An 18723-nucleotide genomic window follows, 5' to 3' on the forward strand; every position below is an offset into this window, starting at 1 on the left:
ACGCGTGCAGCCGGTTTGGGTTCCGTGTTAGTCACCTCCAATCTCCCTCTTTCAGCTTCGCGCTACACATTCAACCCAATTGTTGTCAATACTTAAAAACTGTGGACTCAATTCTGTCAACATTTTAAATTCTGTGATTTCTCTATTCAAGGTCCTATATGTAATAATCACCTCTTCCAGGCAAACTGGATTCAGCTTTCAGGCTGTGGCAGAGGAATGGCCTTACTAAGTTTAATGACCTTTATATTGATGGCACCTTTACATTTGATAGTGAGGTCTTCGAAATTGGCAATCTACCCCATTCAAGTTTATATAGGTATTTCCAAATCCGCCAGTTTATTCACACTCAAAGCCCAACCTTTCCAATTCTATCACCCGGATGAGGTCTGGATGCCCTTTTGAAAACACCTTTTCAGCTAAAAGGGACTTATATCCCGTATTTGTTAGATAATCATGTCCCTTGATAACCTGGCATTCAATAAAATCCGATCTGAGTGGGAAAGGGAACTTGGTGGAGAGATCACTGATGAAGTCTGGGATGGTCCCTTACTTAGGGTAAATGGAAGCTCCTCTTGTGCCCGGCTCAGCCTTATACAGTTTAAGGTACTTCACCATATCCATTTCAGCAAGGCCAGATTATCCAAATTCTACCCAAATATTGATGGTACATGTGACAGGTGTAAAGGCTCCTTGGCGGACTTGACCCACATGTTCTTGGTCCACTATATTTAAAACCCTTTCTGAAGCATTTGATATAAAGTTGCAGCCTAGTGCAGAAATGGCTATTTTTGGAGTACCAAACAACAATCGTTCTCTGACCAATAGACAGCTGGATGCCATTGCTTTTGCTTCCCTGTTGGCCCGCAGAAGGATTTTATTGGATTGGAAATCTATCAATCCTCCCTTAGCCTCTCTTTGGCTCAAAGATCTGATGCTGTTCCTAAAATCAGAGAAAATGAAGTATACCATTCGAGGGTCAACCAACTAATTTTATTCCACCTGGGACCCGATGATATCCTATTTTGAACAGCTCCAAACACTTCCTCCAGATTAGTACTCGGCCCCACCCCCACCCCTTGAGATTACTGCTATAGGATCACCTAATCACCTGAAATAGTTAAGCTATTACATTTTTGCTTGTATTGAAGTAGCATTGTTGTATACTTATGTTTTGTTTTCTGATATTTAACTCAATGACTTTGCCTTTCTTTGTAAATGTATTTGGAGGCATTCTGGGGGAGGTCAAAGTGGGACAAAAAGGGGAAAAATGTACAATGTCTTTACATGTAATCTTTCATTCATTGTGAATAAAACAATTATATATATATATTTTTTTAAATATTGAAATGTGCTCACAAAGACCTAGAAAAAGCATTCAATGTCCACATTTTTTTTAATCTCCTATGCAATTCGAGCCCTTGATCTACTATTGCTTTCCTCAAACGTTCGTCAATCTCCTTTACATTCAATACCAGAGTGTCCAGATATGAGTACACTTTCTGGCACACAAGGGGTTTCAATTTTAAAGCCATTTAAATGTACAGCACATCTATGTATTGTGTAGTTTTGTTAATTCGATTGATGCTGTATCATGGAATACATTTGATGAAGCAAGGAAACAGTCTACTGTCACCCAGTGAGCTGCCAATAATACTGATACAGTACGTGTGAATAAAACCCTTAGTTGGTTAATACACTGCAGGGGGCCCAACTGATGACTAATGGAGGGTCTTCTAGAGGCAAGCACGAAACGTAAGTGGGGACAGACAGTTTCAGTTTGAAGTATTGATGGTGTTATGCATTACCCCCAGGGTTAAATTGAGTTGCATATCTGACTCGTCTAGTAATCGACAACGTCCGCCAGTTTCTCCATTTCATGTTCCAATCCAATGTGCACTCTTTGCCAGATGCAAAGTGACAGAATGTCATTGTGTTCTAGAAAGAGGGAAGGCATAGAAACAAACAAACAAAATTGTGGTGTTAAATGAACACTGGACTTCCTCACTTTACACAATAGGGCATAAAATACTTACTAAAACTTTTCCGTCGTGTTTCGGAGGACGCTTGGCTCTCAAACTTCGCCTCTCCCTAGTCCGTACGGGATATGCAGTGATGGGACAAGACTAACTACCAATTCGATATTACGAACTTGGGGAGAAAAAAAGGGTAAAAAGAAAATCTAAACTGCATCTGACTCATTTTCAGATTCAGTAAGAAGTAAATCTTAATAATATACAAAGTTTTCATAAGCCCTTTATACGACCTACATCAAATATTTACATAATTTAAGTAAAATGTCATACTATAAAGGGTGGCAAAAAGATTATGTCACAATCTGAAAAGCACCAGATTTAATGACCTGATGATATCACCTTTATATAGTATGACCTTGGTTTATTGTTGATTTGTGAAGCATCTATGCAGGTCTTTTAAACTAAAGGGTTTATGAATGCTTTGTTAAAGTTACATTCTGGGATTTGAAAAAACAACAAAACAGCAGCCCTGCCAGCAGCGGTCACGAAATGTCATGGAAATAACTGGTCGGTCTCACAATAATTGACCACAAAATAACAAACACATTTAGCATCTCCTGGCTTCGACACATTGCCTACAAGCCATTTTAAAAAGTATAATAAATCCATGTAATATAGCCTATACCTTCACAATAAATCCATAATTTATTTTAGATAGGTCTAAAGAAGCACCATATGAAGAAAATGTAGTCTATTTCAGAAGAAAATAATAATACTCTGAGTTGTCTTGATGTGGCTATGCCAAATGGCTGTGGGCTACACTAGTTCATTTAGCAGACAAGATTTGCTTATAATTCCGTGGGATTATTTTATAGTATAAAGAATACAATTGAACAAAGATGAATAAAATATAAATATTTTCTCCAAACAATGAGGGAGTCCGCACATGCAGCTATTGTGTTGAATGGTTAACAAAGACATTGGTATTCCTATATGCTTAATTTAGAGTTATTAATGTAACTTTGGGCTATATTTTAAGATTTTTAATACATTGTTAGGCTGCATGTTGAGACTCTAATGATGATTTGAAAAAAGTCGCTTGAAGGGCATAAGCTCTGCTTTCATTTTTGCGCAGGCTGTACACACTCTAATAGTCTCTCATTCATAATTTGACAAGCACTTGATAATGCTTTGAATTAGTGATGCACCGATATGACATTTGTGGCCGATACCGATATCTAATATTTTCCTTGCCAAAAAAAATGACACCGATAACCGATATTATAATTTTCCGCGGCCTTTAAGCATCTAGTACAGTTAAAAACACACACACGGACACAGCGGTCTAAGGCACTGCATCTCAGTGCAAGAGGCGTCACTACAGTCCCTGGTTCGAATCCAAGCTGTATCACATTCGGCCGTGATTGGGAGTCCCATAGGCCGTCATTGTAAATAAAATGATGCTCGTAAAGTTGTCTCGCGCACCTATAGTGCTGGTTATAAAAAAAAAGCTAGCTAGCTAGCTCATGGGTGCAAACAATGTTCTTTTCCAAAAACATATCAAAATGACATCTATTTCAGTAGCTATATAGCTAGGTGTCATCATCTAAAATAACCCTAATTTATAAGACAGTTCTTATTTGATTAATAGTGGTCAGACCCATCTATGTGAAGCAAGCCACAATAAGGATTAGCCACAATAGTGGACTTTCCGGTTAGCCTTCAAAATAAATGTATGTAATTGACAGTGATGCAAATGAATACAAATAGTAGAATTATTCCATAATTGACTAGATCATGCTAAACGAGGTTGGAATGTTGTTTTATAAAATCAACAAAAGACAATAATTTGTTAAATTTGACAAAAATCTGTTGAAATCACACTGAATGTATTATACTTTAGAATTGCATTGAGGGCATACTTATTTCACTGTACAGCCTTACCTATGGATTGTGGATCAATGACATGGGGTACCAGTCTACTCAGTGACACCCAGAGAATATTAGCATCGTAGCTCTTATTGCGGGACTCTGAAACAACTGTGAATTGAGCCACATTTATTGTCAACCTATGTGTATTGTACACTATTCCCGAGGAAAAGCAATACCGCGTGGATGTTTAGAGTCTGGTAACTCTGAGGAGGGCGTTGGGAAAAAATTACTTGGTTATTGAGTCGGTTGATAGCCCATTTCATTGATCCCCAATCCTTAGGTAAAGCTGTACAGTGCAATATGAATGTCAATACACACAATAGGCTAACTGGGGAGATGATTTCACACAGTCACAGTCCCGCGATAAGAGCTATAATGCTAATAAGTTGCTAAACTCTTCAAATTTCTGTTCTGTGGGTGTCACCGAGTAGACTAATATCCCATTTCATTGCTTCACATTCCAACCTTGTTTAACATTATCTAGTCTAAAAATGGCATGATTCCACCAATTGTAACCTTCTGCATCACTTTCAAAGAGGTACTTTTATTTATTTTGAAGGCAAACCGCAAAGTCCACTATTTTGCCTAATCCTTATTGTGGCTAGCATTCACAACACATAACCATGTCTGGTCGAGCCTCAATAGGCAGATGAAGCTATCTGTCTGCTTATAACGTTAGCTTTGGGCAACAGGGTTAAGTAACTGGCTTGCTGTTTATTTTCATGAATTGAAGTTCAATTTCAATAGGCGAACAACAAGTGGCTACCTAGCTAATACTTACTCATAAGGATTCATAAATCATTGCTAAGAATCATGACAATTACTGCAGTTTCTACTGGTCATTGTTTTCTGGCTGGTTGTATTTGGTGCTAGCTAGGTACCAAGCTACCCCCGAAGTTGTGGTCAAACAAATAATGCTTTATTACCAATGCGGTATTGTAAATACATAGTTCGTGGCCGGTGTTTGCAGACTTTTTTGTACAGCTTGATAGTGCTACTGATATTAGTGGTGGCACTTGTGTTGCACGTGCATGGTATGTCGTGAAGCTTATAGCAGTGACACTATTACTGTGTAACTCCAGTAGGGCAACATCTGAAAAATTGCGCACTTTGTAGTATGTACCGGTGCTCGACCAGTTGCAAAAGCCAACATCACCCACGACAGAGAACGGTTGATTGTCAAGTGCAACGAATCTATTATCTTGGCGTTAAAGGCGGATTTTGCCTTTGAGTTGTCTCGCCGAAACTTTCTTACTCTTTCAAATGACAGCTAGACTTGTTGACTACTCGGTCCACACAGCAGACATTTTGGGCTAGGTTAGGAATGCTGTGTTGCAGGTGTAGCGTCATGTACCTATGTTAAATAGGTATGCACGTCAGCTTTGACATCGGTTTTGCACATCGGCGTTAAACTAGACATCGGGCCGATACCAATGTTGGCATTTTTGCTAATATCGTCCGATTCTGATATGTTTTCCGATATATCGTGCATCCCTACTTTGAATTTCACAGCAGCATCCCATTTGTGGCCGTAATGCACCCTAAAAAAAAAACCTGCGTTGTGCCCTTCTCCCGGAGTGTGCTGCACAAGCCGAAGTATCTCTCACTCACACTGCTCTCCGTCACATGATCGGGTCTTTTTCACAGGCTAAGTTAAGACAGACACATCGGGGACACAAATGCGAGTGTTCTTTTCCAATTTCGAGGTGCATATTGAAGATATTGGATGAACTGTTCACATTTACTTTTTGTCAGCCAACAAGATGAGAAGGCCTAACGAACAGCAAAAGCACAAACCTATGTCAATCTACTACTATCTCCCATAGTACAAAAGTCGACCAATTCTATTCTGTGTGAAAGAAAAAAATATACCAAACAGTCTGGGGACAGTTGTGGCATGGAATAGATTCCCAATTAATACAACCACTAGCATCAGACATTTTTTTTAAGCAATGTGACTGACGCAACAAATCAGAAAGTTTATTAGCATTTTAAGCTAAACGATTAGGCTATTTCGAGACTTTATAAGCGCAGCAATGCACACATGGTAGTAGGCTATAAGCGCAAATGTTCCATTAGTGGAAAACACCATTATCAAAAGTGACCGCAAATGCAATTATGCATGTAATGCTTTTATTATAAAGGTGAATTTTTATGGTGAAAATTATCTTCCCCAAACTTGAAACTCACACACTGCTTATATATGCCAGTGAGGCTCTACACCCCTTGTAAAGCGGATTAATGTGCATTAAAGTTATTTGGACACTTTAGTTGTGATGCAAACCTTATGAAAACATATAGGCCTATGGGCTAAGCTACATGAGGTGTGTGACTATGATTCGAACAAGTCGCAAAAACAAGGCACTGTTTCTTATGCTCGGCATCATTCACAATTGATAGGCTAATATTGTCAGCCATCAGACTATTCTTGATTTAATATTGTCTTTACATATACTAAATAATAGTGAAATTTGTTTTGATTTAGAATGGACCATTATCATGTACCTGTATCAAAACAGGGGCAGCGGGGAAAAAATACATGTCATCTATGCACTTAAATAGTGAATGGAGGACACTTTTCCCTGTGGTTTATATTTACTCCTGTTGTAAATATAAGCAATGTGCTTAATATTAGGAAAGTTGAAAAATAAATATAGAAGCTCATGGGATCCTCCTCTTTTTATTAGTAGCCATCATTCTGTTTTCTCCCGCAATTGCATAGCCTATAGAAATATTGCGCAACATGAGCTCATGGGCTCTCATGAAGTGTTTGATTAGATTTTCAAATCCATTTGCATTGATGTCAGAGTGATTAGAGGGACAAAAGAGTGCTGAGTTCCAGGCAGTTAGCAAGTTCGGTAGGCTACTAATGACCAGCAGCAGCATCAGAGCTTGGAGAAGCCTAATTACCATGACTAAACGGTCATGTGGAATTTGACTGCCTTCATGACTCATGACTGCCGGTGTGGAGGAATACGGTCACCGCAACAGCCCTAGCCCTTAAGATGGGACAAAAGGGAATGATGCACCCTCTCAAATTCATAGACAGCTCTAGATGCAAGGACTGTCAGTCCATGACATCAACATGATAGTTTTAAACATATTTAAAACCTTATATTTTAAGTTATGATAAAGACATTTGCCCTAAGGTCATGAGGAAGTTATAACATTTTCAAGAATCAAATGGGTAAATATCAAGAATTGAAATTGGACAGATTCCTGGATCCCAGGCTGTGACCAAAAGCACTAATTCCTTCAAACCTTGACGCCTACAACAGGGTGAAGTCAATTCCAATTGAATGCAGTCAATTCAGTAAGTAAACTGATAATTGAAAAAATAACATCTATTTGCAATGACTTCTCAATAAATAGAAAAGGAGAATTGATGTCAGGGAAATGTTGCTGCTTATAGTCAGTTGGTTGATGAATCCATAATCAGAATGCCTCGCTTGACGTTTTTATCCAAGTTTTCTGTTGGACTGCCCAATGTAAATTTAGCAAAACCCATTGCATTCAACTAACCATTTCCAATGCATCGCTTTCATTGAAAACCAAGACTGATGATTCATAATTTTCACTGGTTTTGAAATGCCCATAGATTAGTTACGAATGCCCAGTTTATAAGATCAACCATAGCACTCCCAGGTTCTTCTGCTCTCACACTCTTTGTGGCACACAATGTTCTCATTAGCATTCTGTTGGTGTTACAGCCTTTTCCAAACCACATGATCACAGCACAAGTCGCCTCGCCTGAGCCTGTCTCATCGCCATGGCGATGGCAGAATGCCAATCACCAACTGAAGGCTCAGTTCTGTCTGAGTTTTCACCATGTGCCCCCCTCCTTCTGCTCTCCCTGTTTGTTTTATGCTTATGGCAGCACACTGTCATGCTTTTGCTTCAGGGATTCCTCACCCCATGTGCGCTATTATTACCAGTTGTTCGTGTTACTGCATGTCAAAGGTAATTGACCTTGAGCTACAAGAGAGGATGCCTTAATCTTCTCCACTAGATATTTGTCTAGTTACTGGGCTAAGAAGGCCTACAGTCCTACCTCTGATAAATGCTTGAGGGGATTTATGTTCTTATGCAAATGTTGTCTAAAAGGATGTCTAAGACAAAGACAAAGTTCAGTAAGACTTTACATAAGGAATATAAGCGCAATCATATCAGCGCGAAGTAAAGTTCCCGAAGCTTCTGGCATGTGCAGATCACATTCTGAGCATGTGTGGATCATGTTCTTTGTATGCTACTCAGGACAATGGTCATTGTTTAATTCAGTTAGATCAATGTCTGCAAGATCACATATGATAGTATTCTACATAACAGAACCTAATATAATAGTTTAGTTACTGTAAGACAAAAACACAGCGCATTTTTCACTCATGTGGCCAAAACTCAACAGCCGCGCCACTAGGCAAAATACAAAGAGACTATGCTACAGTTTGTTGACACCATCTGCTGATTGAAAAAATAAAGGAACGTGTGCCACAATTTTTGGTACCCCTAGAAATCCTTATGAATAAAATCTAACTGATTTATATTCTCCATTCATATTTTACGTTCTTAATTTCACCCGAGCGATTAGGAACACTTAAGTGGTAATTCCATGACATCCTGTTTCACTGGGGTATAAATATGAGGTGACACACAGGCCAAGTACCCATAGTCATCCATCACTATGGGAAAGACACAAGAATTCCAGTAATGATGTGAGACAAAAGGTTGTTGAGCTGCACAAATCAGGAAATGGCTATAAATAGCTCAACAGTTGAAAATGCCCATTTCCACTATCAGGGCAATAATTAAGAAGTCTAAAGAAACTGGAGATGTTAACAATTGGCCTGGAAGAGGACGTGTGTCTATATTGACCCCATGCACAGTGAGGAGGATGGTTTGAGTGGCCAAAAAAAATCTCCAAGAATCACAGCTGGAGAATTGCAGACGTTAGTTGGGTCTTGGGGTCAGAAAGTCTCCAAAACTATGATAACCACAAGTTGTTTGGGAGGGTTGCCATAAAAAAGCCTTTACAACAAACTGTGTAATGGTGATGCTGTTTAATCAGCTTGTTGATATGCCACACCTGTCAGGAGGATGGATTATCTTGGCAAAGGAGAAATGCTCACTAACAGGGATGTAAATAAATTTGTGCAAAACATTTTAGAGAAAAAAGCTTTTTGTACATATGGAAAATTTTACACTCTACATGTTGTGTTTATCTTTTTGCTTGGTAACACACACACACACACACACACACACACACACACGTTCAAAAGTTTGGGGTCAATTAGAAATGTCATTTTTTTCAAGAAAAGCAAAGTACCTTGTCACAACATAACTGATTGGCTCAAACGCATTAAGAAGGAAAGAAATTTGACAAATTTACTTTTAACAAGGCACACCTGTTAATTGAAATGCATTCCAGGTGACTACCTCATGAAACTGATTGAGATAATGCCAAGAGTGTGCAAAGCTGTCATGAAGGCAAAGGGTGGCTACTTTGAAGAATCTCAAATATAAAATATATTTTGATTTGTTTAACACTTTTTTGGTTCCTACATGATTCCATATGTGTTATTTCATAGTTTTGATGTCTTCATTATTCTACAATGTAGAAAATAGTAAAAAGAATGGAATGAGTAGGTGTGTACAAACTTTTGACTGGTACTGTACATATGTAAATGAGATATTACTGCATTTCATTTTACTGTAAAACATTTCCATTATGGGGTACTGTGTAAAGATGGGTGACATTAAAAAAAATATTTGATCCATTTCAAATGCAGGGTGTAACAACAAAATGTGGAATAAGTCAAGGGGTATGAATACTTTCTGAAGCCACTGTATACATAATTCTGCAAAGAATAAGGACTCTCAAGTGTAGAATCATCGACATAAAGATATTTAGTGATAATGTCAGAATCTAACAGCTCAGAGTCCAACACAATTTGGTCTGTAGCCACAGGGCAGTGGAGGCATTCCTCAGCCGGCCATGATAGGAGAGACTTAAATATGCCATGAGTGATAATTGAGCTGTGGGGATGAGAACAGAGACAAGCATGGTTGATCGACTCATCTGTGTATCCACCTTTTTGGACTTGTTTTTCTGTTATTTTCTCCAGTCGTCTCATGCATTGCATCTCAAGGTCAACTGAATCTCCTCTTTGCTCTGGCACTCCCTGTTGCATTCTTATTAGGTTTATTTAACTCACTAGTAGCAGCCAGAAGTCAAAATACATAACTATAGACACAACACACCCATTTTCAAGACCTTATATTTTGAAAGATTTACTAGATTCTCACTTGGGAATGAACATATCAAGCACCTAGCCAACCTTGAATGTATGTGAATTCTAGAGTCTATCTGATGTTCGATTCCCAGTATTGTGTTGTGTGACCTCCAATGAAATATCCTTTATCTACTTAAAGTAAATCCTGATTTATTTAAAGCTTTACAGAAAAGCTTTCTGGGATCATATCTCAAAAACTAATTTTCATCTCGTGTCACAAGGTAACCTAAATCCATCCGGATAATCTCAACAACAGTATCAAATTGCTATGGAATATATTCCCTTTGCCCTCCAGTGTAATTGAAGATATCATTCTATGCTCTGTGAAGTCAATGGATTCCTATAGATATACATGTTTCACAAGGAAGATACCAGTTATCATTTGTGAATAAACCAAAAATATTTTCCAGCATAATTTAACCTGAGGGAGTATTTCAAGATTCTTAGAATTTCTTAAGGAGAGCGACTGAAAGACAGATGGAGTAAGACCATTGTACCACAGTGGCAATTTTGTGTACAGAAACTGTTTCTCCTTGCAATGAGGCAATCATACCAATAATCATACTTTAAGGACTGAGATCTAACATATTTTGGATATCTTCATTTTTATATACATTTAAACCCATTTCAAAACGGACCTTCCTTTGACATTGTCTAATTAAATTTGGTTTGTAGAGTTTCCGTATATTTCAAGGGATTGTTTGTCAAACTGGGACACAATTTGTCCAGCTTAACCTAGAATGACACTGTCATTTTTATTAATCCCACAGAGGAATACTGTGAGGCAGCTTGGGTGACACAGGCCAATGCCATCTCAACAGAAGAACACCAAGTCTGAAAATATCTGAGAAACTTTGATTTGTAGTGTAATGTCACTAGTGGAATGAAGAAAAAAAAACAGCTTTATTTTGTTGTATAAAAATATAAAATAAATGGTGACTATGTTGGGCAATTTGATTGAAAAGAAATACAAAAAAGGTACATGAAATGTGTTTATCAGACATTGTTTGTTTTCTTTGTACAATCTCCATTTTCCATTTCCCTTTTTTTATTACTAGGATATATTTTTGACGTTGGTACCAACATTTATGTGATTACTACAGTGTGCATTTCTAGGATATACAATGCCTTCAGAAAGTATTCATATCCCTTGACTTATTCCACATTTTGTTGTGCTACAGCCTAAATTCAAAATGTATTAAAATAATAAGAATAATTCTCACCCATCTACACACAACACACCACATTGGCAAACTGAAATCAATAACCCATAATGGCAAGCCATTTCAAGTCTTGCCATAGATGTTATGTATAATCTGTAACTAGGCACTCAGGAACATTCAATGCATCTTGGTACTGTAAGCAACTCCAGCATATATTTGACTTTGTGTTTTAGGTTAAAGTCCTGCTGAAAGGTGAATTTGTCTCCCTGTGTCTGCTGTAAAGCAGACTGAACAAGGTTTTCCTCTAGGATTTTGCTCTATTTAATTTATTTTTATCCTACAAAATTCCCAGTCCTTGCCGATGACCAGCATACATACCCATAACATGATGCAGCCACCACCATGCTGGTACTCAGTGATGTGTTTAACCCAAACATAACACTTTGTATTCAGGACATAAAGTTAATTTCTGCCTTATTGTAAACAGGAAGCATGTTTAGGATTTTTTTATTCTGCACAGGCTTCCTCCTTTTCACTTTGGTATGTATTGTGGAGTAACTACAATAGCAACAAAGGGAGGGGACCAACTCCATATTAATGCCCAGGATTTTGGAATGAGATGTTCGACGAGCAGGTGTCCACATACCTTTGGTCATGTAGTGTTTTTAGACATGTCATAACAAAGTGTTGAATACTTATTGACTCCGAAAATTTTTGCTTTCATTTTTAATGACACTGAACAAAAATATAAACACAATTTAAGATTTTACTGAGTTACAGTTCATGTAAGTGGCCTGTGTTGTCCCACTCCTCTTCGGTGGCTGTGCGAAGTTCCTGGAAATTGGCGGGAACTGGAACACGCTGTCGTACATGTCAATCCAGAGCATCCCAAACATGCTCAATGGGTTACATCTCTGGTGAGTATACAGGCCATGGAAGAACTGGGACATTGTCCGCTTCCAGGATGCCATACACGCTGTCTGCCATCTGCCTGGTACAGTTGAAACCGGGATTCATCTGTGAAGTGTAGACTTCTCCAGTGGCCATCAAAGGCCAGACTGCAGTCAGGTCAAGACTCTGGTGAGGATGACCAGCACGCATATGAGCTTGGTTTCGGACACTTTTTGCAGAAATTCTTCGGTTGTGCAAACCCACTTTCATCAACTGTCCGGGTGGCTGGTCTCAGACGATCCCGCAGGTGAAGAAGCCAGAATTGGAGGTCCTAGGCTGGCATGGTTACACGTGGCCTGCGGTTGTGAGGCCAGTTGGACATACTGCGAAATTGGAGGCAGCTTATAGATAAATGAACATTCAATTCTCTGGCAACAGCTTTGGTGGACATTCCTGCAGTTAGCATGCCAATTGCACATTCCCTCAATTTTAGGCATTGTGTGACAAAACTGCACATTTTAGTGGCCTTTTATTGTCCCCAGCACAAGGTGCACCTGTGTAATGATCCTGCTGTTTAAACTGCTACTTGATATGCCACACCGGTAGATGGATTATCTTGGCAAACGAGAAAGGGATGTAAACAAATTTCTGCACACATTTAGAGAGAGAAATACTATTTTTGTACATATTCAACATTTCTGGGATCTTTTATTTCAGCTCATGAAACATGGGACCAACACTTTATATTTTGCGTTTATATTTTCAGTGTAACTTGTAATAATTTCGAAAAACCTAATTCCACTGTGACATTATGTGACAGAAAATCTAAATATAATCCATTTTAAATTCATGCATAACAAAATGTGGAAAAGTCAATGGATGTGAAGCCACTGACATTGGAACCTAAATTGATTGAGAAATTCATCAAAAACCATGTTGGCCTTGTTCAGACTACCTTTAAAACAATCTATAGTGTAGTAGAAGGCTTAGTGTGTTGGAGTATTGTTGTAATTTCAAAACTTGCATTTTGAGGTTTGAGGACTTGTTTTTACTTGCACCATTGCATGTCCACCAAATCACCTGTAGAGGGAGTTCTGGGAGCTCTGACTGCATTTTCACAATACGTTATTGGTTGTACTCATAAAATAGGCCGTCATTGTAAATAAGAATTTGTTCTTAACTGACTTGCCTAGTTAAATAAAGGTTAAATAAAATAAAACTATCATGAAATACACATTTTTCATTTCAGAGCACAGGGTAAGCATTCAAACGACACCTGCAGTCTATAGGTCATAGGCCTAGGCAAGTTCAAAATTGAATAAATATTGAAAACAAATTGAAATGTAGTCAGTCAGTCAATTCAGGTCAGTCAGTCAATTCAGGAAGTAACCTGATATTCTAATTCCATAATAGAAAAAAGGGTATCACTTCCTCAATTGACTGACTTATTTTGAATTGATCCATCCCTTCATAGGCTGTGTGTGTGAGCATGTGCATGTGTTTAGTGGGTTGGTGGCTGGGGATGGGGCTCCCAAGTGGTGCAGCGGTCTAAGGCACTGCATCTCAGTGCTAGAGACGTCACAACAGACCCTAGTTTGATTCCAAGCTGTATCACAACCAGCCGTGATTTGGAGTCCCATAGGGTGGCGCACAATTGGCCCAGCATCGTCCGGGTTAGTGTTTGGCCGGGGTAGGCCGTCATTGTAAATAAGAATTTGTTCTTAACTTACTAGCCTAGTTAAATTAAGGTTAAATACATAAAAAATTACAGAGCCAACTTTTTATTGTTACATTTGTCTATTGTTGTTTTGTACAATACTTGTGATCTGAGATTCTAATCGCTAGATTCAAATGGTCACATTCATTTGAAAGATAGAGAGGCAGAGGAAATGGTGATGAAGCTCTGTCGGGAAAGAGAGATAAAGAAAACTAGGGAAATAGATTAACACTCACCTTGGGCTGCACTTCCACCTCCACCACTTGATTCTTGTTCATGCAGCCTTTCACGAAGCCCTCCACGTTGCTGTTGAACTTCATAAAGATCACATACGCGGCATAGGCTGAAAGTAGCACAATACTTTCCCAATAGGAGATGTAGTTATCCAGGAAGAAACAGATGAGCATGATCAGGTCCATGATGTAGAAGGAGACGTCACGGAAGAGGGGCCACCAGGTCAGATTGAGGATCTCCCTGGAGAAGATGGCGCACATTCCAATGACAAAGAGAATGTTGAAGACAGCTGAGCCCACAATGGTCCCGATGCCTACATTGCTATGGGAGATGAATACACCAATGACTGAAGTGAAGAGCTCTGGCGCCGACCCGCCTGCCGCCATGAAGGTGGCCCCCGCCACATCATCAGAGATGGCCAGCTTCTCTGTGATGACTGTCAGAGCGGGCACGAAGAACTCATCACAAACAATGGCTAAAGAGATGAACATGTACAGCATCCCAAACATGTGGAGCACCACAGCGCCCTGGCGCCTCTCTTCTAGGGTGAACAGGTCCGTGGGGTAGTCCCCTTGGCTCTCGTTGCCGTCTGCCGAAGACCTCATTGCCACGGGAATGTCGGCTGAGACATTAGGGTCCCTCTGGTGATGTGTGGAAAGTAGAGTCCTGTGTGGAGTTGGGCCAGACTGAAGGATGGCCTCCTGGGGCAGGAGCGGCTCTGAGTAGGTCCCTGAGCTCCAGGTCAAGGCACTGAAGGAAAATGAGATAGCGCTTATGGCTACCAGGCTGAATACAAAACCCAGGATTCGTATGGGCCTCATCTTTCTGCGCAGGTTCTGGTGGCGGTGCCTATTACATGTTGCACTCAGAAAGGGCCTTTGCACCACCATATCCAAGCAGGGCTGGTCTAAACCCATCTCTGTGGTGTGTGTGTGTGTGTGTGTGTGGTGTGTGTCTTCACTCTCAATGGTTTGGTCGAAGGAGGGTGGACTGGTTTTCACCAGACACAATGCATGGTCCTGCCTTAGGCTTCAAACAACATGGGAGGATTCCAGAAGCTTTCCAGGGTCTGGCTTGCCCATTGATGTCTTCATATTAGCCTCTAAAAACATGATTTTGATAGAAATGAAAGAGAAAAAGAAAAGGAGGAAGCGTCAACATGTAGAACTCACACACAGCAACAAACTATTAGCCATCACATGCCTACCTCAATTCTGATGTGAATTTAACACCACAACGTAGTCCTGACCAGTGGTTATCCAGTTATCCATACATGGGTTCAGAGGCAATAGCTATATCCCACTTTATCTTTTCAGAAATAAGCATATAACATAACATTGGGGAATTTTTTTTTTTTTTTTTAATAAAATCGGCAAATGTTTGAATTCATAATATACTAATTGCCTACTCGGACAAATAGGGTTCATAATATAATATTCATAAAAATAAATCAACCCTACTAATGGCATTGTATCCAGGTAAAATGTATGCAAATAGCAGAATTCCACAAATTATAGGCTTACTCGCAATGTGATGCACCAAATGCCCTTGAAATAAAACGAACTTCAGTGATACCTTTATAAAGGTTAAAGTTACAGACTAGCCCACTATACAATTGGATTGCGGTGCTGAAAGCAGATCATCTATGTTATGTATTAGGGTTGTACAGTTTGCACCTCCATACTTACCGTAGTTGTGATGCAGAGCATTATGGCTAATGTGTGTTGAGATGATCACATTCTGGATAAATGGTTGAACTGAATTTCTGTCCCGTTTCATCATTACTGAATTGTTATATAGATGTGGTTATGAACCCCACGAGACATAACAAAAGAATGGCGACGAGGAAGTCTGAACCTACGGGAACTATTCTATCCAGATGAAGTCGGTTTATACAAGTTTAAAACTGTTATTTTCCTTTGTACAGTCTAAGCAAATGTTAGCACAGTCTTGCTAGAAGAGGAAAGTGCTTAGTCGAGCTAGCTAAGAGATAGTTAGCATCATCATGGACGGCAGAAAAGGATTCTAGACGGACGTCGGAGCGGGAAAACAGTGGAAATGTGTGGAATGTATAGTGAGTACAGGAAAGGACATTTATTCAACTGTGCAGACAAACTTTGGAATTAAAAACTGATCAATGAATGAACTTGAGGAAGAAACATCAGTGAGCGAAGTGAATGAAGATCATGTGACTGAGAAAAATATTGCCTTGTTTGAGGACAATATTGAAGTGAGTGACAATCGGGAGCCTATTGATAGGCTGACAATAGAACAAGTCAAAATTCACCCAAGGCTGAAAAACAGCAAAAGAATGTTGGCTAAGCTGGAACACTAGTGCGAGCCCATATAAAATGAATGGAATTGAACGTTCTCAGAGCCTGTTTTGACTGGAGCGATGCGTAGAATTCCATTTCGCATAAATGGCACAAAAAAATGTATCCATTTTTATTTTACCACTACAAAAGAAAGTAGAAAAAATGAAAACTTCCATTTCTGGTCTAGTGATCGATGACAAACGAGCTCGCTGCCCAGACTTACATAATTACAAAGAGGAAATTCTCCTGATTAAAATGGTGCCCGACTTGAAAAAATCTAAAATATACACATTGTGAGATATTTGGCGAAATAGACAGACATGCCTTTCCATAGGACAACAACAGGGTGATCTCAGCGTTCCAAGGGCAAAAAGTATTTTGGGGCTAGCATTTGATGACAACCGAGCTCGATGCCCAGACTTACATAATTAGAAAGAGGAGATTGTCATGATTAAAATGGCGTCCGAAAAATCTAAATATACACATTGCGAGATATTTGGCGAAATAGACAAACATGCCTATATTTCCCCTATTGGAAACAATGGGACGAACTCCATTTTTTGTTGTTAACATTTTAACTATAAACAACGTGAGCAGGTCTCATTGCCAACAATAGTGAAGCAGGCAGGAGAACAATAAGCTGGGAATAGAATGTTTCGGAAGGCGAGTTGGTGCCACGGTGGTCAATAGAACTAATAGGAGCTAGCAGGGTGAAAAAAGCCAAAAATAAGGCCTGTTTTTTTGTGACTACTTCAAAACAACGGCAAGCAGCTGGGAAATATGGTCATACGGCGGCGGATGCAATGAACTAGTTTTTATCAGAAAAAAAACGTTAAAAATGACACGTGTCCAGCATACTATTGAGAAATGAAAAATGGCTGGAACTGTTCAACAGTTTAATGAAAGTATTGAGCAGTGGAGACCCTAGATATTTATTGGAAAGGAGCATCAAGAATACTGCACCTGTTCATAGCCAACCTGTAAATAGCCACTACCTCATCTCCATACTGTATTTATTTATCTTGCTCCTTTGCACCCCAGTATCTCTACTTGCACATTCATCTTCTGCACATCTACCATTCCAGTGTTTAATTGCTATATTGTTTCGCTTACCTCCCTTATCCTACCTCATTTGCACATACTGTATATAGACTTTTTCTACTGTATGTTTGTTTATTCCATGTGTAACTCTGTGTTGTATGTGTCGAACTGCTTTGCTTTATCTTGGCCAGGTCGCAGTTGCAAATGAGAACTTGTTCTCAACTAGCCTACCTGGTTAAATACAGGTGAAATAAAAAATAAATAAATAGTGGAAATACTTAGAGGACACTTTTCACCAAAACCACTAGTTATTGTTATTCGGGGCAGCAGGTAGCCTAGTGGTTACAGCGTTGGGCCAGTAACCGAAAGGTTGCTAGATCGAATCCCCGATGTGACAAAGTAAAAATCTGTCGTTCTGCCCCTGAACAAGGCAGTTAACCCACTGTTCCGAGGCCGTCATTGTAAATAAACATTTGTTCTTAACTGACTTGCCTAGTTAAATAAAACGTTTCCAGAGAAATCAGGGAGAATCAGTGACAATGTTTAGAGACAGACTAGTATGTGGGCTATGGATTGAAGCTAGAGAAAAGACACTACTGACTGAAATTAATCTAACCTTGGCAAAGGCTATTGAAGTCAGTGTTTCCATGGAACTAGCTGCTAAAGAGGCTCACCAGTTGAGTTCATCACAAAAAGTGCACATAGCAACTGAAAACCAGAGACAGGAAAATTGGGACATCAGTTGTCTACAAGTTGGTGAAAGGACATGGATTGCCGAGCCTGTGGTAAAAAAGGGCCACATTGAACAAGCCTGGAGAAATAAGAGCTCGGAGCATGGAGGGCACTTCTCAAATGCGTACTCCGTTTGTACATATTTTGAAGCATGCATCGATGCAAGCTTCAACGGAAAGTATGCAAAAGAACTATGACGCAATCACATACAAATTATGCAAATGGTGCCATTATTTGAGCTGAAGCGAGAGAAAATACATTGAAATGTTGCCTATTCACATCTCATATGTTACCTGAATATAACATTTTATCTTGATATGTTAATAAATACAGTTGAAGTCGGAAGTTTACATACACTTAGGTTGGAGTCATTAAAACTCGTTTTCCAATCACTCCACAAATTTCTTGTTAACAAACTATAGTTTTGGCAAGTTGGTT

The 18723-nt window shown here is 39.3% G+C and overlaps 1 protein-coding gene across 4 annotated transcripts in view; it reads right to left on the reverse strand.

Annotated features, from left to right (window-relative positions):
- The window catches only part of LOC106609072 (sodium/potassium/calcium exchanger 2), a 207476-nt gene that overhangs the window by 173938 nt on the left and 14815 nt on the right, over window positions 1–18723 (reverse strand). For all 4 annotated transcript variants that reach the window (XM_014207462.2, XM_014207461.2, XM_014207458.2 and 1 more), the window contains one exon: window positions 14200–15299. In XM_014207462.2, the coding sequence (XP_014062937.1) occupies window positions 14200–15114 (915 nt within the window). In that variant the 5' untranslated portion in view covers window positions 15115–15299. The remainder of the gene's footprint in view (window positions 1–14199; window positions 15300–18723) is intronic.

This window comes from Salmo salar, chromosome ssa07, assembly GCF_905237065.1.
Source record: "Salmo salar chromosome ssa07, Ssal_v3.1, whole genome shotgun sequence".
NCBI lineage: Eukaryota > Metazoa > Chordata > Actinopteri > Salmoniformes > Salmonidae > Salmo > Salmo salar.